Below are 26891 nucleotides of genomic sequence, written 5' to 3' on the forward strand. Positions count from 1 at the left end.
TCTCGCTGACCGAGGCCACGCGCATCGCTGCTGGCACGTGGGGCACCAGCCTGCGAAGGGCCCGTCTGGGCCACGGTGGGATCACAGCCTGAAGGAGGGCTGGAGGACTGTCTGGCGTCCTAGGCCTTCTGTGCCGCCACGTGGGCACACAGAGAAGCCGCCCGGCTCCCTCCTAGAGTGGCTGCCGCCCGAGGGCACCTTCACGTAGGCCATCCCAGGAGGCCACAGCCATGATGGAGCACAAGATAGCCACCCACACAGCACACACTCAAAGGGGAGCATCTTCCAGAGCCATCCAGGCTACATTAAGGCTTTCTGGGGCTTGATCCCACCCAGGAGCCAAACCCCTCGTCGGTGATGGATAAGCCGCATTGAGGTGTATTCTGACCCCCAAAGGTGGCGAGAATCCACCACACGAATCACAACTCCAGGTCTGCATTTTCACTCCCTCTGCACTTGCAGAAATCAGATGAAATAAGTGTATGGAATAGGATGATGCCCTGAGTTCTCGGTCGGCGCTCAGATGCACCAGAGTCAGGTCAGGGATGAGCGCGGGGCCTGGAAACGCAGCTGTCTTCCATCACTGCCTCCCATCTTGTGGACACAGCGGCTGTTTATTTTTCCTTCAACACACGCGCTGGAGGAGAACGAGTGTCCTGGAGGTTGTTTTCTCCCCGTGTCGTGAGAACCGAGCAGCCGCTGAGTCACTGCTCTGGAATGGATGTTAATGTCACTCGGCTTCCTCTCGCCCAGGACCCTGGGCCTCATGTCTGGACAAATGAGCCATCCATTATCTTTCCACCAGACTGAAAAAAGATCAGTTTCTCGTGGTTTGTTGTTCTTTTTTTAATTGCGGATGTGTGTTCGGTGTCCCTCCAAATAATCGCTCTGAACAGGGCGGGGAGTCTTAGGAGGGAAGTTCAGGATGTCCGGGTGGCCATCTGCTGGGGCACACTCGCAGGGAGCACCGGCCCCCTGTGGGCAGGGCCTGACCATGGCCCCGAGCCCCACCTCCTAGTAGCCCAGGGCTCTGGCCAGTGGGGTCTCCCTCCCCCCACATTTCCAAAATCAGGTCACTAGGTACCAGGGCTGATCACGTCTTTGCAAAAATACTTGGTGGAACAGTTTCCAAAATATAGATACTTTTAGAGATGCCAGTGAGGAAGGCTGGGTGTTTATCTGGCTTTTCTGTCTGCCTTTTAACCTTTCCAAACATCGGACTTGCTGTTGCCCTGTCCACCTACTTAGGGCTTGTAGTCATCGAATTCAAAGCTGGGCTGGGTCTTTCTCCAGGAGCTGTTCCCAAGGTAATGGATCATCCATGTGTCCATAACCCAGTGCCTGTCTAGGAACCTTCAAGAGGTCTGACATCCTGGAGCTTTCCAGCTCTGCACACATAGAACCCCTGTCACTTGCAGACCCCCAGAATCCAACAGCCCCGTATGGCGAAGGAACAGACATGTGCCCATCGCCACCTGGTTTAGGGCTTCTGTCTCAGTGCTAACTTCTCCGCCACTTTTCTAAAACCCTCCCGTCCGTGAGTTCTCACCACCATCTCACCTTCAGCCCATCTCCTTCAGCCCGACTTTCAAAGACTCCTTTTTTCTCACGCTTACTCAGCTACCAGTCTGTGTCCTCACACCTCTCTCAACATCAGATTAGAAGTCTAGACCCTCTTATTTTGTTCACAACCCAGTAGCCGCCGGCCCTGACACTTCCCCGCCTGCCCCGGGGGAGGTCTGCGCCCACTGGGGCTGGCCAGGGCCGTGCCTGCTTTCCGTTCCTTAGCTCAGTTACTTCTGAGGTTGGTCCTTAAAGCCTTCTTAGCCACCATGGCCTCCTCTCACAGTAAACTTGCTCTCCCAGGAGGTGTGCAAACGACTTTACAACAACTTCCTCATATCTGAAAGCTTATTCTCTCAAGGTGTGTGCAAGTTGCTTAGTCGTGTCCAACTCTTCGCAACCCCGTGGACTTGTAGCCCGCCAGGCTCCTCTGTGTGTGGAATTCTCCAGGCAAGAATACCTGGGAGTGTGTAGCCATTTCCTTCTCCAGGGGACCTTCCCAACCCAGGCGTCGAACCTGAATCTCCGGCATTGCAGGTGTATTTTTTTTTACTGTGTGTGCCACCAGGGAAGCCCTTACTCTCTCAAAGACCCAGGGAAACTCATTGTTTGGGAAATGCTCACACCGATGCCATCTTTTTTACCATAAGACACTCTCACCACCTTAGAAACCGTCAGATCTTTCTAACACAATCTTTCCTCGATGACTCATCTGTTCCTGGGAGCTGGGGGGAATGTAGGAGAGAGACCTGTCTGGTGGTCCCCAGGGTGTTGTCATAGCTCAGAGTTTCAGCCTGAGCCCCTGGGCCTTCCTTACATACCTTTAGACCAGCGTCACTAAAAAGTAACAGACTTGCCCTGTCTGAGCTTCACCTTCTCTTTCTGGCCCCGTCACTTTCGAGCAGGAGGGGAATTAATGAGCCGTGAAATGGCCCCAGTTGAGCAGCACCGGGTTAAAGCCCAGACGTGGGGTTTTCAGAGAATCGCTGAAAGGTTGCGGTTGGCCTGGGCTTGTCTGGATTTTCATGAACCTCAGGTGTCCATCTGTCTTGTTTTGCCGTCATTTCGTCCATCTGCTTTGGGCTTGATTATAGCTTCACAAAGATGCGTAAAAAAGATATGTTTGAGGCCCACGGGCAGAGCCATGGCTCAAGGGAGGCTCAGCTGTGCGGTGACAGCAGCCTCCGGAATGTTCTGGAAGGCCATGTAGGAATCTCCTCCTCCGTGGGCCAGCCAAGGGCCCCAACACCCCGCCTCTGTCCTCCCATTTATGGTTTTTAATTTTTGTTGGGGTTAGTTGCTTCACAAAGTTGTGTCCGTTTCTGCTGTACAACAAAGTGAATCAGCTATATGCTGACATGCTGCGCCGTGCTCAGTCGCTCAGTCATGTCTGACTCTTTGCAACCCCATGGACTGTGGCCCTCCAGGCTCCTCTGTCCATGGGACTCTGCAGGCAAGAACACTGGAATGGGTTGCTGTTTCCTTCTCCAGGGGGTCTTCCCAACCCAGGGATCAAATCCTCGTCTCCTGCATCTCCTGCGTTGTAGGCAAATTCTTTACCACGGCACCACCCGGGACATCCTATATGTTCACATGTATCCCCTCTTGTTTGGATTTCCTTACCATTTAGGTCATCACGGAGCACTGAGCAGAGTTCCCTGAGCAATACAGTAGGTTCTTATTAGTTATCTATTTTATACATGATATCAATAGTGTATTGGGCTTCCCTGGTGGCTCAGCTGGTAAAGAATCCACCTGCAATGCCAGAGACCTGGGTTGGGAAGATCCCCTGGAGAAGGCAACAGCTGCCCACTCCAGTGCTCTGGCCTGGAGAATCCCTTGGACTGTGTGGTCTGTGGGGTCACAGTCAGTCAACCCCAGTCTCCCAGTTCATCCACCCACCTCCCCGCTGGGCGTCCGCACATGTGTTTTCTGTGATTGTGCCTCTGTTTTTGCAAATAAGATCATCTATACCAACGTTTTCAGATTCCACATGCATGCATTAATACACGATATTTTTTCCCCTTCTGACTTACTTCACTCTCCCCCGCTTACAATACAGACATAAGAACAGCACCCACGTCACAGAGGAGGGGTGGAGATTAAATCACTCTGCTCTTGCTCTGAACAGTAAATGCTCTGATCTGGGAATGTTTCCCGGTACTGTAGAGGACCCAAATCCAGACACCAGGTCGCGATCCCTTGGATCTCCGCACTGGGTCTGGCTTTAAAAACCCCTCAATTATCTATCTGCATATCTGTATCCATATTTAGAACACATTCCTTTGAGCAAGTCAGAAGGGAAGGGAATTATCAAATAATTAATTACTGAGTGCGATCAACTGCCCTGTGAAAAGAAAAAGGGGATTTGATCAGCTCTGTAGACAGCATTGTTGGAATTCTGCAGTCACAGTTTTCGCCACAGGAAATAGCTCCCCATGACGAATGCGGAGCCTGCCCTCTGCCCCACTGAAGCCGTCCTTGCAACCCCCCACGAATCTGTGCAGAGCGGGGTGGGTCCTGGTCCTGAAGAGCGCGACTGACCGCCACCTAGTGTTGGTCGTCAGAACTGCAGGGCATTCCTCCGACCCCGGAGACTCAGGAGTTGAGGAGGCATCTTTTGCTGGCATGAAGTTAAAATTTGATTTTAAAGCAGTGACCGCCAGCAAGCGTGGAAACCCTTCCTCTGCTCAGCTCGGATCACGCTGGCAAACTCGCCCCTTTTCTCTGTAACCCTTAACCCTGCCGAGTCACGGCGGCTCTCTGCACAGCTTATCTGTCACGGACAGTGGTGCTCAGATAGGCCTGGTGCGGGCATTACTGAGGCTGAGCCTCCGGCCGGGGGAGCCTGCCTTCCCAAGCCCAGCCTCGTCTGCTGTCGTGGTCTCGGGAGATGAAGTCTTCCTTATCTGCCTGAGACAGGGCCGTGCTGGGCGTCTCCTGCTCCTGCAGGGTCCTGGGACGCCTGCCTCTGACAACACAGATAAAACCCGGCCGTCTGCTGGAACTGAGTCCTGTGGGCCTCCCACAGGAGCGAGCGCTGGGGACGGATCCTGACATGTTAGGGTGACTTAAAGAATCAGGGTGACAGAACAAGAGGGCATCGTTCCCCCCACATGTACCCACTGACGCTCTGCCTTGGACGTGCTTTGGAAATCACAAACCCATCAGAACAGTCTTAAAAATGGCCTAAAACAGAAGACTGTGGCCTCAGCGTCCACAGGGGAGCACATCGGCAGAGCTGGGTGATCGCAGAGCCGTGATTCAGTCACAGAACCATCGTGAGCAGGTTGGGTCTCAGATGCCATAGTGGAGGCTGGGGACTGAGGCTTAGATGAGGCCTGGTCCCTGCAGTCTGTCCAGAGAGTGCTCTGGTCGGAGCAAGCTTTTCAAGCCCCTGACGAGGTGCAGAGTCAGAAAAATGTCCCCAGAGAGGTTTGCGGTAGAGCCTCCAGAGCCCCCCAAGAGCCCAGGCCATGGGGCAGGCACGTGCAAAGGCCGAGGTCCAAGGGGCCTGGGGAGGGAGAGACAGCCAGCTTGGGTGCCCCCACACGGGCTGCACACGGGACACGTCTCAGGTGTGCAGAGCAGGTGGGCCCCTGCACTGATGACAGGTGACGGGGAAGGTGAGGGCGAGGGGCAGGAGGAGCCCGAAGTCGGGGGGGACCCCCTACGGCAGGAAGTGACCTCGCAGCTGGACTTGGGACGGGTCTCTCCAGGGACAGAAAATAAATGCTCCCAGGCACTCACGCAGACTCACGCAGCTTTAAAATCACTGGAGTAGGGTCTCTGAGCGTTAGGGATTTTCTTCTGTAATCTGTGGAAGGAAAAGTATTGTAAATGCTGAAAATACAGGAAAATTCATCCTAAACTGTTATTCTGGGTCACAGTGCCTGTCCACATGGAGAGACTCCTGTGAGGTGTGCTTGGGGGCCTTGGCGGGACCCCTGGATTTTACAGCTGGAGGGAGCCTGTCCACAAGGAGAAATTCCCTCAAGGTCTACTTGGGGGCCTTGGCGGGACCCCTGGATTTTACAGCTGGAGGGAGCCTGTCCACAAGGAGAAATTCCCTCAAGGTCTGCTTGAGGGCCTTGGCGGGACCCCTGGATTTTACGGCTGAAGGGGGCCTGTCCACAAGGACAAATTCCCTCAAGGTCTGCTTGAGGGCCTTGGCAGGACCCCTGGATTTTACAGCTGGAGGGAGCCTGTCTACAAGGAGAAATTCCCTCAAGGTCTGCTTAGGGGCCTTGGCGGGACCCCTGGATTTTGTAGCTGGAGAGGCCTTGGCAGCCTCTGCAGAGACTCCCCATACTCAAGAGCATGCCCTCCAAGGGCTGGCAGGGGTGAGCCGCGCGGACCGTCGCAGAGAGCATCACGGTGCCAGCAGAGACGGCGCTGTGGGGTCCCGGGAGGACCCCCCGTGCTTTTCCCTCCCCTGTCCTGCGAGAGAAGCCTGGCCATGCTCCGGAACTGCTTGCAGAGCTGGTTAAAAATGGAGACTCCCAGGCTCCACCCCTTCCCACTCCAGAACTCCTGGACCAGAAATTCTTAAGGGGCCAGACTCGCCACAGCTGATGTTCTGGCAGCCAGCCAGGACAGGCCTGGGACAGGCACCATCCCTGAGTGACCCGCTCCAGCTCTGGGGTGCGCACAGCAACCTGGGCTCTTGTTGAGATGCAGATGGGATCCCACGGGTAGAATGATCCCAGGAGCTCCCAGCCATGCCAGCGGTCCACACACTCCCTGGAGTCCCTCCCCAGCCTGGTGATGCGTGAAGCTTTGGGAAAGTGCTAGGCTATCCGTGGTGAAGAGCAGGGACATACCTTTGAAAGCGGCGTAATATGAGTGTGAGCGTGCTAAGTCACTTCATGTGGGTCCAACTCTGCGACCCCATGGACTGCAGCCCGCCAGACTCCTCTGTCCATTGGATTCTCCAGGCAAGAATCCTGGAGTTGGGTTGCCATGCCCTCCTCCAGGGGATCTTCCCGACCCAGGGACTGAACCTGCATCTCTTATGTCTCCTGCATTGGCACGTGAGCTCTTTGCCACTGGCACCATCTGGGAACCCCAGTGTAATGTTGGTCTAATTTAAAAGGACTGTTTCCCTATAAAAGTCCTGCTTAAGAACCAAGCTGGTGCTCCTGTACCAGAAAGCGTTTTGTACAATAACACATGAGTAGAGAATATCCTTGAAAAATATATTCTTGAAGAATGTATTGAGAATATGTTTGAATGTTCCTGAAAATATAATGAAGTCCACATAAGTGCTTAGAACATAGGGGCTGCTCTTCTGTTTACTTTCTGTTCAGTAGAAACTTGTGAATTATCTCATTTCCTACATTTATGAGGTCCGAGGGCATGTGAAACCGACTCTGGGTTCTTCCTTTTTTTGGAGAAAAGCAAAGACACTGCAGCTGCGGTCACAGTCCCGGCGACTCGGGGCAGACCGTGTGGCAGGGGCTCGCAGGGGCCTGGGCTGCAGTTCTTATTGCAAAGGGAGGTCCCAGGAGCAGTCAGGATGATGCTACAAGTGGGAACTCCGAGCCCTGCACTGGACCCAGGGTTAGCAGAAATGTGGAAGGAGTGAGGTCAAAGCCATAACGCAGTAGCTCTGCAGAGCTCGCAGGGCGGCTAAGGGAGCGGAGAACGCCAAGCCCTGACAGGCACGGTAACTCTGACGTGCTGCCAGTGGGAACACAAACTGGAGCAGCCTGGAAAATGGTCCCACAGCTTTTTAATAGAGTTAAACAAACATACTCTTCCCATAAGGCCCAGGTTCTCCTCCCTGGGCATTTACAAAAGCGTGTCCACACACACAGAAAAACCATCCATGAATGATTTTAAGTAGCCCGATTCACGCGGACCGAAACCTGGAAACGATCCAGCTGTCCCCCAGGGAGTGAATGGATAACCCTCGCAGTGATGGGCACAACAGAACAGGCTTCCACGGTTAAAAGGACCACAATGTTGAAACACACAGGGGGGCGGCGGGCCTCAGATGCTGAGTGAACAGGGCCAGCCCCAGAGCTGAGATGCGAGTGATTCCACATGTGTGACCGTCCAGAGGGGCACCCCCATGAGGCCCAGCGACAGACAGAGGATGGAGGGGGGCTTGATGGCGCGGGGAGGGCAGGGGGGAACAGCCTAGTGCCTTGAGCTGATACAGCTCTGAGCATGTGTCCAGACTCACAGAACTACATGCCAGAAAACTGGATCCCACTGTATGTAAGTTTAAAAATAAATTTTGAAATCTGGAAAAGGAAATGAAAACCTAAATAACGTCAATGAGGATAAAGCAACAGAGAAGTCAATTAATGCCAAGGAAGGAGGAGGAGGAGAGGCGGTCATGCCTTTTGCTGGACGGGCAGGGTGGAGCTCGATTTAGAACTTGCCCTTTTCAGGAACATTTCAGAGGCAGATGAACAGGAAAAAGAGCCCTGTGCCCAGCCAAGTCGGAACCCTCCCTGGCTCTGAATCTTTTTTCTTTTGTTGGCCAATTTTTTTTTTTTTTTCATAACAGACCAACTAAATATAATGCCAACCTCGAGAATATTTTTCTTTCGTGTGACTGTGTTTAGTCTAAATGGAAAGGAGATAGAATAGTTGGTTCCATTCCTGGGCTGTGCCAGGATGCCAAGAGGTCCCTCTCAAAGGCTGCCAGCCCGGTGGGTCATCTCGGCGGGGAGGCCGCTGTTTGGAAAGCCAGGCATCCAATGTTTCCTCTTGCTCTTCCCACCAGAGGCCGTGTCCTGCGCTGCAGGCTGTCCGTGGGCGCAGGCCTCCACACGGGCAGTGACCGAGACTGCACGCGTGAAATGACCTATGGATGTGATTCAGAGGACTCGCAAGGAGCTGGCTCCTGCAGCTCGCACACTGAAACACATAGCCTACAACTGAGCCCCTAAATATCCGCTTTGAGCTGTGCTCATCACCAATCCTCTTTTTCCTAATTAGTTATTATTAGAGCACAGCTGACTTACAGCCTTGTGTTAGTCTCTGCAGTACAGCCCAGTGGATCAGTTATAAGTGCACTTACATCCGCTCTGTGTTAGAGTCTCTTCCCATGTAGGCCATTACAGAGTATTGAGTAGAGTTCCTTGTACTATACAATAGGTCCTTCAGTTCAGTTCAGCTCAGCCGCTCAGTCGTGCCTGACTCTTTGTGACCCCATGGACTGCAGCACGCCAGGCCTCCCTGGCCATCACCAACTCCCAGAGTTTACTCAAACTCATGTCCATTGAGTCGGTGATGCCATCCAGCCATCTCATCCTCTGTCGTCCCCTTCTCCTCCCACCTTCAATCTTTCCCAGCATCAGGGTGTTTTCAGATGAGTCAGTTCTTCTCATCAGGTGGCCAAAGTTTTGAAGTTTAAGCTTCAGCATCAGTCCTTCCAATGAATATTCAGGACTGATCTCCTTTAGGATGTACTGGTTGGATCTCCTTGCAGTCCAAGAGACTCTCAAGAGTCTTCTCCAACACCACAGTTCAAAAGCATCAATTCTTCAGTGCTCAGCTTTATTTATGGTGCAACTCTCACATCCATACATAATTACTGGAAAAACCATAGCCTTGGCTAGATGGACCTATGTTGGCAAAGTAATGTCTCTGCTTTTTAATATGCTGTCTAGATTGGTCCTTATTAGCTATTTAATGGTGGCGCTAGCGGTAAAGAACCTGCCTGACAATGCAGGAGACACAAGAGATGCAGTTCCATCCCTGGGTCAGGAAGATCCCCTGGAGGAGGTCATGGCAACCCACTCCAGTGTTCTTGCCGGGAGAATCCCACGGACAGAGGAACCTGGTGGGCTACAGTCCATAAGGTCGCAAAGACTTGGACACGACTGAAGGGACTTAGCACGCCTGCGTGTACGGGGCTTCTCAAGTGGCACTAGTGTGCACAATCTGCCTGTCAATGCAGAAGACTCAAGACACGCAGGTTTGATCCCTGAATCAGGAAGATCCCCTGGAGTGTTCTTGCCTGGAAAGTTCCATGGACAGAGGAGCTTGATGGGCTACAGTCCGTGGGGGCACAAAGAGTCAGACATGACTCAAATGTCTGACCACAGTGTGTATATATCAGTCCTAATCTCTCAATTCATCTCTCTCCCCCTTGCCTCCTGGTAACCATAAGTTTGTTTTCTGTATCTATTGCTGTGAGTCTATTTGTTTTGTTAATAGATTCTTTCGTACCATTTTTTCAGATTCCACATGTAAGCAATACCACGGGACACTTGTCTCTCTGTCTGATCTGCCTCATTCAGTGTGACAGCCTCCCGGTCCATCCATGTTGCTGCAAATGACATTATTTCACTCTTTTTATGGTTGGATAACATTTTTATAATTCCAGTGACTTCAAAGTTGCCTCTCAGTGCACATATCACTTTCTAGTCTTGCAGGCACATCCAGGGTGGCCTTGTAGGGTCACTCATGAGAACGTCAAGGCTGCTTGACGATGCTCTGGTTGTTGATGCTGTTTCCAGGCTGTCGGCTGCTGGGCTGGAAAGAGTGTTTCATATGCATGGGAGCCTGACAACCAGCACCCTGAATCAGCTTTTTCCAGACCGTTCCTTGGCCGCCATTTCTGCTCCCCTAGGCCTTCGGCTCATCCACACCACCCTCCTCCACACCTTCTTGGAGACCTTAGGAAATCCAGAGACTTAGGAAATCCAGTCTGTCTGCTAAGCAAGGATTCGTCTTTGGGCGGATGAAATGTACTTACTGCTACAAGCACAGAGGCGGTGGAAGGCATTTCCAGAAAACCGGCCTTCCCAGCCTGTGCCAAGCCAAATCACATCCAGACTATAAAAAGCTCAGCCTCGCGCTGGGCTAAAGCCATTGTGTCTGACTGCCCATGCGCTGCCTATTTTTAGAACTAGGAGCACAGTTTTCAGGCATACTGGTCCTGTGGGTGGAGGAAAAAGAGAGGATCCATCTTTCCTTCGCTTTAAAATGTGAGTCTTTCCAAGTCACCTCATCTCAGATAAACTAGCCTATAGCATCTTGCGATCACAGGTGACTGCCTCTGCTTTCGTTGTCTGTGAAAGTCACATACGATGGAGACCCGTGACACCCGTGGTGAATCTTGTGCTCCTGATTCGAACTTGGACCTGACGGGCTTCCGCCTCTGCTATCCTGCGGGCCGCAGCCTGGACAGTCCTAATCCCTGTCAGGATCACGCATGGACAGACCCGCTTCCAGGCAAGGAGAGCTCAGTCTTGGTTTCTTGAAATTCTTTCATTTCCTTGGCACACATTTTAAAAAGCATCTTTCTGGATGTTTCTGTGTATGCTAGTTGCTCAGTCATGTTCGACTCTTAGCAACCCCATTGGACTGTAGCCCGCCAGGCTCCTCTGTCCATGGAATTCTCCAGGCAAGAACACTGGAATGGGTTGCCATTCTCTTCTCCTGGGGATTTTTCCAACCCAGGGATCAAACTCCAGTCTCCCACATTGCAGGCAGATTCTTTACCATCTGAGCCACCAGGGAAGCCCAGATGTTTCCAATATATCCTTTTATAAGCATCTTCTCTTCCTCCATTTACCAATATTATCTGTGTTATCCATTCACTTGTAGGGACGCAACAGAAGAACTGGTCCTGTGCAATCTGTCTGTGAGCCTCAGAAGCTGCCTTCTTCATCTTTGCCTTCACCAGACCCCTTTTTTGTTGTTTCTTTGATTTTAGGTCAAGTTTATTGAGATGTAATTTTCATGTGATTCTGTGAAAACTGGCAAATTTAACACACATTTCCATCTAGTGAGCACCGAAGTCGTGACATAAAGCAGGTCTCGGACCCCACAGTTGCTTTGCTGTCGTTGCTTCGTGCCCTTTGCAGCCTGTCCCCTCCCTCTGTCTCCTGATGTAGCATTTGCTTCTCTGCTTCCTGTGTCTAGAACATCACCTAACCAGGATAATAGCGTAGTATCGCATGAGCAGGACAGACAGAGTTCAGCCTTGTATCTGGATCCTTCCCAGAGGGCAGTGCCTTTGAGATCCCCCCTCGCCTTCACACGCATCAGATGCCGTTTTCCTTTTGTGTTACTCAGCAGCTTTCTGTCTCATGAATGGACCATGATCTGGTCTTCCACTGAGGACAGTCAGGTTGCTTCCAGTTTTCAGCTGGAAGACGTTGCACCGCTCTGAGCATTTACCTCCAGGACTTCTGCAAGTGAGTGTTTGGCTTCAGCCACCCAGGTCTGCGCCCCCGACGGCTCTGACGTGCTTTCTCTGCACCCCCAGCAGTACTTGGCCTTGCCAGTCTTTGTGTGGGCATGTCAGCCGCTCCGGCAGCCAGAGTTACACCTTGCTGGTGCTGCTGCTAAGTCACATCAGTTGTGTCTGACTCCATGCGACCCCCTAGACGGCAGCCCACCAGGTCCCCCTGTCCCTGGGATTCTCCAGGCAAGAATACTGGAGTGGGTTGTCATTTCCTTCTCCAATGCATGAAAGTGAAAAGCGAAAGGGAAGTTGCTCAGTCGTGTCCGATTCTTCGCGACCGCATGGACTGTAGCCCACCAAGCTCCTCCGTCCATGGGATTCTCCAGGGAAGGGTACTGGAGTGGGGTGCCATTGCCTTCTCAGTTACACCTTAGTCTGGATTTAATTTGCTTTTCTCTAATGACTGATGGTGTTGAGCCCCTTGCCTGTTTTCCGTCTGCACCTCTTCTGTGATGAAGAGTCTGTTCAGATCTTTTACCCATTTTTCCAGTCAGGTTGTTCGTTTCCTTGCTGTTGATTTCTGGGAGCCCTGTCTATATTCTGGATAAAAGTCGTTTATCACATGTGTCTTGTGAGTGTTTCTCCCAGTGTGTGGCCTGCTTTTTATGTTTCAGACAGAACCTTCTGAAGATCAAACGTTGTCTCCGCTTTTTGTCTCCTATGACTTGTGACTTTCGCGTCTTATGGACGCAGCCCTCGCCTGACCCAGAGTCACAGATTCTCTCCTACGCCTTCTTCTAAAGGTGGGACTTGTCGCAGTCCCACCCTTACAGTTGGGTCTGTGTTCCATCTTGTCTATGGAGCAGGTTTCTCTGCGTATGGATGTTATTTCCTTCACATCAGCACCACCGTCTGTGAGACAGTTTTGGAGAAGAGGCCAGCAGGTGTTCCGGGAGGCCATATCGTCCTCGTTGAGGAACATGTGAAACCTTTCATTTGGGATTTCACCCAGGGTGGGACTGATGTCTTGCTGTATATTGATAAGAATCTAGGGGAAAGGGCAGCAGAGTTAACATCAGTTAAGCCAAGTGTCTGTCTGTCTGTCTGGCCTGGAGTAGGCAGCTGTCCAGTCACCGAGTCACTCGCTTACTGACCGTTATGTGTGATGTCCTGTCCAGTACTAACCGCCACGTTATCGCCAGCTTGGAATAGGCACTAATGTCAGTCACCCTGCCGGGCGATCAGAAATTGCTCACAAACCCTAACGATCATCCCTAAGAAAGGTGACTGATCCTAAAATTTAGCTGAGCAAAATATTTTCCTGAATCTTAAAAGATGGTCTTTCTCACCTTTGGGGCTGTTTCCCATGTTCTCAAATGTGTGTGAACAGCTCCAAGGGTGGGCTGGGCCTGGGCCCAGAATCCCCCAAAGGTCACAGGTCACTGCATTGGAAGGGCGAAGGTCACAGGTCACTGCATCCGAAGGGCGGGAAGGTGGAGGGCAGGAGGGGCCGCCAGGGTCTGGGGAGGATGCAGGCGCCTGGAGGGGTGCCCGGGGCCCGTAAAAGGCGAGACAGGAAGAGTACCCTTAGGAAGGAGAAGGGATTTCCTACTATTCAGAAGCTGGCATGGAAAGCTGATTCTCGTCCTACCAGGAAAGCACCGTGCCGTAGATGAAAAGTCCCGACATGCAGAGATGCGGGCTGGGCCTCGGAAACGCTCCTCTCCGGCCTTCCTTGATAAATGAAACTCTTTCCTCCCTTACCCAACGCGAGTGCTCGGATTAATAAACTGGATGGCAGAGGGCACCTCCTTGGGCGTGTTTGCCTGTGAGGCGTGATTTCTCGGAACCTTGACCAAGCATCCGTCTTCCACTTTTATTTCAGAGGCTGAGGTCCTGGAGCTTTCAGCGTGTGCACAGATATATTTTGCCCCTTTTCCCATAAGTGAGAATTCCAAGTGCATGAAGGCTTAGTCAGCATCTCAGGACATGCCGTGCATTCCCTCCAGGGTCGTAGTATTTAAGCCGCGCCCAGACTCCAGCTTCAAGAACCAGCCAGGACGACCCACTCCTCCTCCACGATGGTTTCCCAAAGGGAGAGGCCGTGAGCACCCCTCACTCCTAACAGTGCCCAGCATCTCCCTTCCTGGAATTATCACCAGAGCCTAAGACCGAGACAGTTCAGTTAGAAATAGTCTTCAACACACATAAATATTAGATTTCCCTCTGCCCAGCTCAGGAATCCTGATCTTGTTTCTGAGGTGCAATCTCGTGCATAAGAGAGTTTTCTTATTTGAAGATACCTGCCTGGGGAACTCTACTGAATGTCATGTGGCAGCCTGGATGGGAGGAGAGTTTGGGGGAGAATGGATACGTGTGTATAGCTGAGTCCCTTCTCTGTCTACCAGAAACTATCCCAGCATTGTTAATCAGCTATACCCCAATGCAAAATTAAAAGTTTAAAGATAAAGAGACACCAGCCTTCTCCCACGAGGGGGAGGAGGGCGGGGTCGGGCAGCGGTTTGCAGACTTCACAGTGCAAGGAGTCCTCCCGGGATCACGTCAGTGCCGCGGCAGGAGGGCTGGGCGGGGCTGAGACTCCGCAGTTCCCGCGAGTTCTCAGGCGATGCGGATGAGGCTCCCTGACCTCTCTTGGAGCAGCAAGGGTGTCATGGAAGATGGAATCCCCCCCAGATCTAAATGCATCCGTCATCCCTAACCCTGACTGACCCCCTAGACCCCCTTAACCTCCCCTCTCAAGCTGGGGTGACACTGACTTCATGCAGTTGTCCTGGGAGTAAAATGAGAGGAACCATTTGTTGAAAGCTTTCACAGGGCTCCATCCTGGAGGACGGAGGATTTCAAGATCCTCTCATTTTCGCTTCCCTAGGAGGTGATACATATCGACACAAATCAAGTGTCGGGGGGGCAAGGCCAGAGTCCACGGGCTCGCGGCTCCTTGCCAGGTGTCTGCTGGCTCTTGAGAAGTATTTTGTGGAAATACTTTCATCAAGTATTTTGTGGGAGTGTTAGGAGTTTTAGAAGTTTATGCAAAGAACTTTAAGCTACAGTCCTACCCTTTCTGGGGTACTTTTTATTTTTAACATCACTTATCATGAAAGGAAGAGGTGGAAGTAGCTTTTCCAATCGGGACTTGCCGTCTGAGGCTGGAAGCTGATAAGGATGACGATCAGGACAGAGGGGGACCCTTTCTGTTACTGGTTCCTCCAGCCGCTCTCTGCAGACACCCCAGGTGCCCCCGGCACAGGCTCCCCTAGGGGGGATCTTACCCCTGATGAGCAAAGCACGCACACCCAGGGCTCGGACCCTGACACGAGCGTCCCTTCAGCCCCAGCCTCGCAGGGCGTGCAGTGAAGGGCTGGAACCATCCTGGGGTTCCACCCTGGAGGACGAGGAATAATTCAGATCCGCTCCAGGCTCTTCCTGGCTTTTCCCCATTCCTCCTCAGAATGACTCTGGTTCACACCCTCTAGGCTTTATTTTTTAAAAAATAGAAAATAACAACTGATGGCGGGATTGTAGAGAAGTTTAGGATCCTCACACATTGCTCATAAGAATGTAAAATGAGCCCGGATCACAGCCTGGCAGCTCCTCAAGCCTTCAGAGTCCACGTGATACAGCTGGTCCACTCCTAAGTAACAGACCCAAAAGGACTGAACACAGGACTCAAGAGAGCAGGGTGAGCGTGTTCACACAGTTTATTCATAAGAAACTAGCTTATCCACACAGTGGAGTCGTGTTCAGCCATAAACGTGAAGTAGTGACCAAAGCTGTGGCGTGGACGAACCTCAGCAGCCTTGTTTTAAGAGGCCAGACATGAAAGGTCACGTATCATATGAATGATTCCACTGACGTGAAATACCCAGAGTGGGCAAATCCCGCAGACACCGAAAGCGGAAGGGCGGGTACCAGAGCTGGAGGCGGGCGTGGGATTCTCGGGGGTGATGAAGGTCTTCTGGAATAGATAGAAGAGATGGGCGGAGGACGCTGTGAGTGTACCAGAAGCCGCTTTACAACGGATAGGTTTGTGGTTCAGGAATTTCACCTTAATAAAAAGAAAAAAGTGACGGCGTGTTCCAGAAAAGGGAAGACTGGAGTTTTATTCCCAAAGCCAGACTTCCCGTCAGAGATGCCAAGGGTAAGAAGTTTACTGACAATGGGAGGAAAACAAGGCCGTGACGCCATTGGTTCCCCCCGTCAAAGGGAGCCCGGAACGGTCAACAAACACGAGACAAAGGGATGCTTCTCGTTAAGAGGCTTGTACTCCATCTGGGTTAACGGTTGGTGCTAGACAGTCATCCTCGGAGAGAGATGTAGTTTATGGACAATAAAAAATAACGGTGCAAACAGGATCCGCGTGTCCCCAAGGCTGCTCCCTGAGGACACTAACAGACAGAAGCCCCTGAGGGTGACGGGACTTGCAGGCTTAGAGGCTTGGTCTGTGGTCACAAACAAGACGGAGACAAGCATAGCTGAGGAAGAGCCATAAAAATCTGAGTCAAAGCATTTGTGTCCCCAGACCGCCGACAGATGCGGCGACCCGAAGCCCCGGGCATCAGACAGGGACGCCACGTGTCCAGGGCCCGGCTGGCCACGCAGTCCTCCTGAGCCTGTCTCACCTTCTCCAGACATTCAAGCACGCCGGCTGCGTGGCTCCATGCCATGCTGCGGTCAGGCTACTCCAGGGGAGCGCTGGCTGGATTCTGTACCGCTTACGGAGCGAGCAGAGAACCCGCCATGTGTGAAACGCTGACCCGGCCCCGAGGGGCCCCCGGGCGAGCAGGGAACCCACCATCTGTGAAACGCTGACCCGGCCCCGAGGGGCGCCCAGGCTCCCTGTCATCTGAGGACACAGGGCCCCAAGCCTAAGGGCTCATCTCAGCCGCCAAACTCCATCTTAGTCTCCATCTGCATCCTCCACCCCAAAAAGCCGCTTCCCCGCTCGCCCCACGCCCCTGGCCGGCACCTGCAGGGAGGGGCAGCGTGGGGGCGGTGGGGCCATCGCAGGCGGGGTCCCCCACGCCCTTCCTCCCTCGCCCATCCCATGTGAACGCCACACCGCCAGCTGCATCTGAAGCCGCTCGCTTCCCCCCAGCGCTGTGCAGTGTCAAGGACAGATTATAAACTTTTGCCCAGACAAAAAAACGGCTTAGTGGCACAGTTTATACAAGAAAGGCTTTTTACAGGCTATAAAAGAGAAGTCTAGAAGTAATGACTCAGTACCCCCTCAATCTAAAGACAAGACAGGCATTTGAAATGCGAGAGTGAATGAGGCTCAGAGAGAAAGGGCCTGTGGGATGAAGCAACAGCAGAATCCTTCCTTTAAGAAATCAAGACAGAGATGTTGGGGTTTGGTTTTGTCTTGTTACTTTCTTCAGTTTGGGCGAACCTGGGACATTCATTAAAATAGACCTGTAATGCATAAATTAGTTCCAATAATAAGAGAGCTGGAACCCCTTTTTAATCTTTTCATTTTGATTGTGGTAAGATGTACACAGCATAAAATGTACCAGCTTAACCATTTTTGCACAGTTTCGTGGCATTAAGCACATTTATGTTTTGTACAGTCATGATCACCATTGTCTCCAGAGCTTTTTCATCTTTCCAAACTGAGAGTCTGTCCCCATTAAACCCTAACTGCCCACTCCCCTCCCCCAGCCCCCGGTCACCTCTCTGGCACTTTCCATCTCTACGAATGTGACTCCTCTAGGGACCCCATGTTAGTAGAATCAGACAGCGTTTGTCCCTGCGTGGCGGGCTCATTTCGCTCAGTATGTGTCCTCAGGGTCCATCCATGCTATGGCCTGGGTCAGAGTTTCCTACCCCTTTAAGGTGAAGAAGAGTCCGTTGTTTGGACAGACCATCGTGCTTAACCATATTGCATCCATGGGAGCCTCCACCTTCGACAGTTCTGGAAAATGCTACCATGAACATGGGTGCAGACATGATCTGTCCAAGTCTCTACTTCCCACCCTTCTGAGTGTGGTCACAGAAGTGGGATTGCTGGGTTGCGGGTGATTCTGTGTTCCGTTTTTGAGGTGCCTCCGTGCCGTTTTCCCCAGTGGCCACCGTTTCCATTCCCTGCAACAGAGCAACTTCTCCAAATTCCTGCCAACACATAATTTCGTCTTTTCTTTTTTTTAAATCATAGCCATGCTAAGGGATATGCAAGGGCTTCCCAGATGACTCAGTGGTAAAAAATCTGCCTGCCAGCGCAGGAGACACGGGTTTGATCCCTGGGTCGGGAAGTTCCCCAGGAGGAGGAAATGGCAATGCACCCCAGGGATTCTTGCCTGGGAAATCCCATGGACAGGGGAGCCTGGTGGGCTACAGTCTCTGAGGTCGCAAAAAGAGTTGGACACGATTTGGCGATGGAACAGCAGCAGCAGGGCTATGGATGTACGTTTTATGCATTTCAGAAACTTTTATTTTTTCTCTGTACACACACACATACTCGTGTATGCATTCGGGGTGTGTGTGTGTACAGGATGAGAGACTGTCTAACCACTTAAACATCTGGGGGTCGTGTTGGTATCTGGGTGCTAGTTGCATCTCCATGCCCATTGCGTGCATTATGTGAGACAGAGATGATCTCAGGAACTTGTCTGGCACCTTCGTTTATACTGAAAGGACTTTTTTTTTTAAGTCAATTGATCATTTCATGCCAACCCAATATTAGCATTTCACAATAACTTCGCTTTAGTACTTGAGGATAATTTTTGTCTCACATTTAGTATTTCCTCCCCTTTGAACTCTGTTACTTTCTCAGCCAGGAATCACTTCATGGCTCTCGTGGAAGAAGATGGTGATTTACACAGAGTGCTCTCTGAAGAGTATAGCTCTTTAAGCATGAAAAGTATAGTTTCAAAAGCAGCATGATTGGAGACGTTCCAATAACCATAACCATGACACGTGGTTATGACTTGTGGACACTGACCGAGTGTTGTTCCCACAGGGCCAGCCAGGGCCGGTGGGCCCCCAGGGGTACACCGGGCCCCCCGGGCTACAGGGGTTCCCAGGACTGCAAGGCCGCAAGGGTGACAAGGGTGAAAGAGGAGCCCCCGGGATCACAGGCCCGAAGGGAGACGTGGTGCGTATGGGACTGTGGGCGCTTCTCTCGTGGGGGGAAGGGGGCGGTGTCCTGGCCTGCCTTAAGTCTGTTTGTCTTCTTTACAGGGACCAAGAGGTGTTTCGGGATTCCCTGGTGCCGACGGAATTCCCGTAAGTTTTTCATAAGATTAAAATTGCAAAGCACCGTATACGTGCAAAACAATCCGTTTGTGACGCACAGGCACACTTCTAACGTGTGTCCCCTTTCTTGTCTATAACACCAGCTGTGGGTGAACCCCGGGAACCCACTCATCTCTTGGACAAACTGCTTCCTTTGTAAATGGTCTTCTGGACTTGGCATGGAGGCTACTATGCTAAAACTGGGGTTTCCAGGACTGCAGGGCCGCAAAGGTGACAAGGGTGAAAGGGGAGCCCCCTTGTTACTGGTAACCAGCTGCAGGCGGCACAGGCGGGCCATAAGGAGCCAGTCTTACACCGCGTTTGAACTCCAGAACCGCCCGAGTGGAAAGCCGTCCTGCCCAGAGCAGGGACTGCCCTGAAGTTTGTGCAGAGGCTCAGACTCCTGGTAGCAACCGTGCAGAGAGAAGACGAAAGGCATGCTTTGTCCATGAGAAAATCTCAGAATGCAATAAAATGTGTTTTTCTAACCTAGTTTACTTTACTTCTTGTGGCACAAGAAAATAAACAGAGCAGCCTGACTCACAGCCTCCTCCTCGGGCCCGGGGACAGACTTCCCAGGGACGGCTTCCTGCCCATCTCGGCCTCCGGGATACATGTGTTTATCCCACGTTCAGACCTGCTCCATCCCTCCACAGCTGATGTTTAAGGACATCTGCCTCCAGAACCTCACATTCATGCCAATGTCTGTGCCGTGTCAGCGTGCCCATACACGCATGCACACACGTGCACCACACGTGTTATCTGTCATCATGCTCATACACGCACGCACACACACACACACACACACTCCAGGCTACACAAGTGAGGCTGCTCCATTGCAGAAGAAAGGGGGAAGGGTATGAGGGGACAGCAGTCAGAGAATTGCCGCTTTTCGTTAGCTCCACGTTCAAGGAGATTTTTGCAGCAGGAGGCAGAGCTGAAGAAAGGAAGCCCCACCCCCCCGACCAAGACGTGAGACCCGCATGGCCATGATCCCTGGTGTCCCCTGGGAGGGGCTCCAACAGACACGTCGGTGACAGCACACAGCTGTGCATGGTTAAGGAAATGACTCGTGCATGAGTCAGAATCTTGAGAAATTGGCAGAGTTGAAGAATTTGCAGATTTCAAGGGTTAAACAAATAACCAGAGCATTTTCTTACCAGCTGCCTCTGATGAGATTGCCCATTTTTAACCTACTTTTTTTGGCCTCTTGGGATTGTCCCTTGCTGTGCTCTTCTGGAAGCAGAAGGCTGAGCTTTAGATGGAGTGACCTTGTGGAAACATACTGTAACTGACGGGTGTCGTGTTTCCGTTGGTTTTTTCCACTTTGTGCTCATGTAATGTCAGAAGCAAATATGTCTCAAACTAGAGAGGAAATGATCATCACCTGGAGGGGTGATCATGGTAAGCAGATACCTGGTCATTTTCTCTGGGACGTCAGGGCTGCCAAACTCAGTCTCCTCGATGCCGAAGTCCGAGAGACGCTCCCAGCAAGTTAACGTAAACCCCACTGCTATATCTGAGCACCTAATGAACATAGAGTTTGAGGGACCCTGTACTTTTAGCTGCCTAGAATCATTTACAGCTTGTTGCCACTGGCTGTCTGTTTTACATGTGGTCATGTGTACGTTTCCGTGCTTCTCTCAGGGAGCTCGGACCGGTGCTCAGAGACAGCCTGGAGGGTTGGGGTGGGGTGGGAGGGGGAGGGGGGTTCCAGAGGGAGGGGACATATATGCCTGCGGCTGATTCCTATTGATGTATGGCAGAAAACCAACGTAATATTTAAAGCAATTATCCTTCAATTAAAAATAAATAAATTTTAAAAAAGAAGTCATAAACTAAGTTGATGTACAGTAAAATCTAAGAGCTGTATCATCCAGAAATAGACCTGCTTGGATGTTGAACACAAGATGGACATTTAACTCAATAGAATTGAAATTTTCCTTTGAAGGACAAGCTCAAATTAAGATCAGGTTGGCATGCAATGTCAAATGTCTCAGATCCAGTCTAGGGGAGTCAGGAAGGCCGAGAGCAGACCGCTAATTCAGGAGGGGATGAGGAGCTTGGAGGCATCTCTTCTGAGAAGGGTTGAAGCTGCCTCGTCCCAGTGACATGAAACCTACGCCCCTGGGGGCTGGAGGCCCAATGGCTTGTCTATTTCCAGGGCCATCCCGGGCAAGGCGGACCCAGAGGACCTCCTGGGTATGACGGCTGCAATGGGACCATGGGCGACTCGGGCTACGCAGGACCCCCGGGCCCCGGCGGCTTCCTCGGGCCCCGCGTGAGTACGGGCAGTGCTCAGTCTGCTCCGCTGGTCGGCTCCAGAGTCTGGGTGGTGGAAATGCAGGAAAGGTGTCGCTTTCAGGAGGGCCCGCCGAGGACCCCCTTGAGAAACTGCCTTAGGGAAGGTCTCTCGGGAGGGCGGGCTGCCTCCTGCTGCAGGATGGTGTTGGGGGTGGGGGAGCAGGCACGTGCCCAGACCACCTTTCCACCCCAGAAACGGTGGCTGCCCACCCTCGGTTAGCAGTCAGGACGGGGCACGCCTCCGCTGCTGAGGTTTCTTGCCAACATCTAGGCGTGCTGGACTCAGAGAGCTCCATTTCCCCTTTGTCCTTTGCCTGTTAAATAGAAGGTAATGGGTTTGTCTCCCAAGCATACCATCACTTCCTCCCATTCAAATAGCAAGAATAATAGTGGAATCGTGGAACTAAAATTTTAAAAAGCTTAAACCTTGAACAGACTTCTCTATTAGTCATCATTTTATTAGAGTCTAACATCCTTTGTGACATGAAAAAACAGTTTTGTTCTCCAGGATATACAAGGTAGACTTTACTTTTCTTAATGGAAGAACTTTCATATAATGATCTATTTCATGACCTCATTTATTTCTTAGGGTCTGTGCAAACAATCTTTTTTGATAATATGTTGCTACCTTATAGCAATATATTCCAAATTCAGGGTTAAACTAACACTTTTTGGCAAAACTTTTTACTTAAAAAGCATTTTAAGGTGAGGGAAGGGCAGCAGTAACAATCTTCATTACATTTCCCTTAAGCTGACCGATTTCTGGTTATCTTCACACCTCTGCCCTCCAGCTCCCCATTTGCTGGCTGTTTCTTTTCCATGTGATTCAACTTATCAATAAGCTACACTCTGCTCTATTCTAATATCATAGCTTTCATTATCAATAAATATATCAGTCACTTTAAAATACAGGTTTTATATGTAGATATTAAAAGGCCTGTGTGCTTATGTACCTGTGTGTCATGTACTGGGCTGGCCAAGAAGTTCATTCAGATGTCACAGAAAGCCCAAACCAACTTTTTGGCCAATGCAAGATACTCGACACAATCCCATTTTTAACGGATGACCCAGAATCTCTCCCACAAATAGTACTGAGGGGTGTATGTATCGATATTTTAGCATGCAAATGCAAAGAAGACACGGAATAGTATCATTACAAAGAAAAGGGACAGTTTGGGAGAGGAAAGTATTCGTCTGCTGAACCTTTACTTGGGTTTCTGAAAATTAAATCCCATTGAATATTTCTTTTTTAACTTTAAGAAAGATGCTGTTGGGTAAATATGAAAATAAAAGTCTCACCTCACGGTTAAGGTAGAGTTGGATGTTCAGAATAGTCTCGTTTGGCCATAAGAACAGCTGGACATCGCCCACAAACGGGGGCAGGCAGTGACTCCCATCATGTCACTGTGCTGAGTGTAATGGACCGTTGGTGTTTTTCTTTCTTTGCCGCATGTGCGCATTCAGGGGCCCCAAGGACCGAAAGGGCAGAAAGGCGAGCCCTACGCTCTGTCCTCAGAGGACCGCGACAAATACAGGGTAAGTCTGCAGAGACGGGGCACGACCGAGCCCCGTGTACACTCCCCCTTAAGAGTGACCTCTGAGTCGAGCGGGGGGACGCACAGTGTCCACAAGCCAGAATCTCCACTGATTCGAGGTCCTCTCGCTGGCCGCCACGCTGTCTGCCGTCTTACACTGATTCGAGGCCCCCTCGCTGGCTGCCACGCTGTCGGCCGTCATACACTGATTCGAGGCCCTCTCGCTGGCCGCCACGCTGTCGGCCGTCTTGCACTGATTCGAGGCCCTCTCGCTGGCCGCCACGCTGTCGGCCGTCTTGCACTGATTCGAGGCCCTCTCGCTGGCCGCCACGCTGTCGGCCGTCTTGCACTGATTCGAGGCCCTCTCGCTGGCCGCCACGCTGTCGGCCGTCTTGCACTGCCTGCGGGCCGCCCTCCTCGTACTCACGGCAGCGCAGCTCTCTACGTAATTAACATCACCGAGTCCTTAGACAGCGGGTGTGTTTTATATGCTTATTTCCAACACTGAAGTAAAGTGCAACCAGGTCCACAGATTCTTAAAAGCTGAAACTCTTCAAACTCTTTCTTCTCAATTAGGGGGAACCTGGAGAGCCGGGACTGGTCGGCTTGCAGGTAAGCATTGTTTTTGTTAGAGAAGAGACCGGGCAGAACCTGAAGGGCTCCGGGCTCCACCCCTCCTGCCTCCCTAACCGCCTTCTCCGTTGCCTGTCCGTAGGGGCCTCCCGGCCGCCCTGGGCCCGTGGGACAGATGGGTCCGGTTGGAGCCCCAGGAAGACCGGTAAGTTCCAGGCTCACGTGCTCACCCTCACGGGTGTGGAACATCCTCCGAGACGCAGGCAGCGCGGACGCTGGCGGAGGCCTCACGGCGTGCCTGACGCACATGGTCGCCAAGACCACCCAGGCCGTCCCTTGTCCCTGTTGCCGCCATCAAGGTTGAGAGTGAAGACTCAACGCCAGCTAGGTCAGATTTTGGCCTGGCACTGGTCTGGCCCTTCCAGTCAGGCACACACTCTCCCAGCCCCACAGCTGACCAGCTGACAGGGGCCCGTCATCCTGAGCAAAGCAGACCAGTGTCCCACGGGTCCATAGGGAAGAAATGGGGTCTGCTGGCGACACCTCAGAGCAGGGGTAAGGCACCTGGGCACAGCCACCATGACAGGTGAGATGCTAGACATCAGTTAACCAGGTGACCCTCGGGCCCCAACTGACTGGCGGTCTACAGGTGTCCCCTCCTCCTGCAAGTCTAATCAGGAGTGAGGCTTGGCAGCCAAACCCCTGGCTGGAGGAGGGCCTGCCCAAGGAGGGAGAGTCCCCAGGCCTGGCCACCGCGGATCCTTCCCACTGAACAGAGACCAAGAGGTGAACAGGCTCCTGCAAAGCGCCCGACTCTCTGCTAGTCCACGTTTTTTATTAATAAGACAATCAGGCCTTAAGTTACTCAGGGAGCGCTTGTGGCCTCAGGGGAGAGAGTCCTTCTCAGAGAACACCGTGCAGGGGAGAGAGTCCTTCTCAGAGAACACCGTGCCCCGAGATTGAGGCGGCCGCGGACAGGGGCCATGGGACCCGCGGAGAGGCAGCGGACACGTGTGTCTGAGGGCAGGTCCGTCACACCAGCAGCTGGGGTGGGAGTGCTCATTCGCTTCTCTCAGACCACGGATAATAATCGCAACAATCGATCACGTCTCTACGGAGCACAGTTCCCCGGGGCCGTGCTGGTCGTTTTCCCCAGCAGCCCTCTAGCCTTGAGATTTGGCCGAAGGGAAGGAGACAGGCTCATGTTTCAAGGTGCTCTCAGCCCTTGCACACACACAGCCTCCCGTTTACAGAACGCGGGCCTCGGGGCGGCGGGGGGGGTCCCCTGCTTTACACAGTTCTGGGAAATAAACAGCAGGGTGCTCCCCACCTCCCCGAGCTGAGGTACCAGCCTCCGGGTCTTCACATGAACCACTGAGGCCTCCCACGGCCCCCTGCCCCCCTACCTGTTCTACATCAACACGCCTGGCTCTTCTAAGGCACGTGTAAAGCTTCCACCCTCAGTGGCGTTGGCGGGGACTGCTCCGCAGGAGCACGAGGTGATCCTGGAGGGCGGATTCCCAGCCCTGCCGAGGGGCCGGCTGTAGATTAACTCTGTGCGTGCTTGCCTGCCGGCCCAGCAGCGGGAAGAGCGAGGTGGTGCCGGGTAGGGGGATGCACGGGAGGCCAGCAGGGGCCGTCTCTGGAGGAACGGGCCAGGGCCTCGTGGAGGGAGCAGAGCCAGCGTGAGCAGGACCCAGGTCAGGTCAAAAGCCTGAGCTCAGAAAGGCAAACCAGGAGCAGCTGTGCCCGGGCAGCCGGTGGACCCTGAGAACCGGGCCCAACCCCCTGTCCTCCGCCCTCCAGCCCCACGTCCCCGCCGAGACGAATGTGCCAGAAGGCTCTTCGCATCCTCCCCGGTGTGCTGAACACACAGCGGACAGCTTTCCCAGGGCTCCTGAGCAGATGTCATCTGGGTCCTCGGATAAAGAAAACAGCTGACAGATTTCTTTGTGTTTGTGCAGGGACCACCTGGACCCCCTGGACCCAAAGGACAGCCAGTAAGTTACTGGGGGCACGGTGGGTGAGGGGGAGGGAACCGGGGCCTCGCGTGTTTCTGTGTCTCCTTCTTGACCATGGAACTACCTGGCTGACAAGTACATCGTTTGTCTCATGAGGAGGACTGTATACAGAGTTATAAGACAAGGCTCTAAACTCCAAGAATAAATCCATGCATGAAGTCATTAAGTAAGTGGATGTGTGGAATGACTTCTTGTCTGAAAATCACACAGCATTCCTGTGGCCGCATGAAAGTCCAGCTGGGAATGTGTGATTAGAGATGTAGAGCACATCGGGGACAACCCCTGCTTACCCATAACGTGCTCTCTCACGGGACGGGACAAGGCAGAGCTGGAGTTGTGCGGGGAGCCGACGGCCTTCTTCCTCCCTGGGTGCAGGTGGGCCCTCCCAGAGCGTGCTGCCAGCCTCTGGGGGTGTATTCAGGGAGCCTCAAGCCAGGCTCTGGCCCAGCACTGTCCTCTTTCCATCAGAGAAAGACGATTCAGTGGGCTGGAGCACCACAAAGTTGGTGGCTTGTTAGGAACGTGGGCAGAATTTGGGTTTAATGTGACCTGGGAAAGTTAAACAAATGTCCAGGACAAGCCGTAGGAGGCTGGCGAGGGATGTATTTGGTCAAACCCCGACATGAGTCAGAAATACTGGGCTACCGTTAGGAACATTTCAGAACCACTCCATGGCCTGCGTAAGGCCAAGGACGCCTCCCCGGCCTGCCCATTCCCAGGCCTGACCCACAGAAACCCCATCTCCCTGCCGCCTGGAGACCTCGGCTGTCACCACCCCGACCCCAGCTCCCATCATCTCTGACTCAGCTTCTGGCTGCGGCTGGAGCTCGTTAAGGCTTCTGCCCACCTGCCCCCACCCCCCACCCGGCTCCCCGCCGTCCCGCCGCCCAGGGCGGGCTGGGAACGGCCCAGAGCCAAGAGACGCAGATGTAGGATGGGGCGGGGAGCCCCAGGGTCGCCTCAGATCCCCACTTGGCTGCAGCACAAACAGCCCCAGGCCTCCAGCAGGTCACTTCCTGGTGCCCTGGACACCGGTTTTCGAGGCAGGGGGATGTTGGGGTCCCAAGCAGATCTCATTCTTGTCTCGCCTGGCTGCATTTCTGTGCTTTGATTTCAGCTCCCCAGCCAGGTGGGAAGGAAGCAAAGAGAAAGCAAAAATTAATGAAAGGCTTTGTTTCTATTTGTGGAAACTCAGGGCATCAGAGGCAGGGGGCTGTGTGGTGTGGAGATCGGGTGGGCCCCACGGGATCCTGCAGCTCGGCGGGGACAGGAGCCCCGGGAGGGCAGCAGAGCCATGGGCAGTCAGAGGACATGGGCCTTCCTGAGCTGCCCGTGGTTTGTCCCGCGGCCCACCTGGCGGGCGGTCAGCCCTCCCACCCATGCGTGGACACTCCTCTCATGAAACTGTCAAATGCACGCCGGGGTGCCTTCCCGGTCTGCCTCTGAAGCAGAAAGGATGATGAAAAGTTTGGCTAAACCCAAAGAACA

General features: G+C 52.7%; 1 protein-coding gene across 2 annotated transcripts in view; it reads left to right on the forward strand.

Moving 5' to 3' along the window:
- Nucleotides 1-26891, forward strand: part of COL4A2 (collagen type IV alpha 2 chain) — a 160502-nt gene that overhangs the window by 87108 nt on the left and 46503 nt on the right. For both annotated transcript variants that reach the window (XM_055543011.1, XM_055543010.1), the window contains exons 5-11: nucleotides 18696-18830; nucleotides 18917-18961; nucleotides 21135-21251; nucleotides 22739-22810; nucleotides 23386-23421; nucleotides 23525-23587; nucleotides 25347-25382. In XM_055543011.1, the coding sequence (XP_055398986.1) occupies nucleotides 18696-18830; nucleotides 18917-18961; nucleotides 21135-21251; nucleotides 22739-22810; nucleotides 23386-23421; nucleotides 23525-23587; nucleotides 25347-25382 (504 nt within the window). The remainder of the gene's footprint in view (nucleotides 1-18695; nucleotides 18831-18916; nucleotides 18962-21134; nucleotides 21252-22738; nucleotides 22811-23385; nucleotides 23422-23524; nucleotides 23588-25346; nucleotides 25383-26891) is intronic.

This window comes from Bubalus kerabau, chromosome 12 (assembly GCF_029407905.1).
Source record: "Bubalus kerabau isolate K-KA32 ecotype Philippines breed swamp buffalo chromosome 12, PCC_UOA_SB_1v2, whole genome shotgun sequence".
NCBI lineage: Eukaryota > Metazoa > Chordata > Mammalia > Artiodactyla > Bovidae > Bubalus > Bubalus kerabau.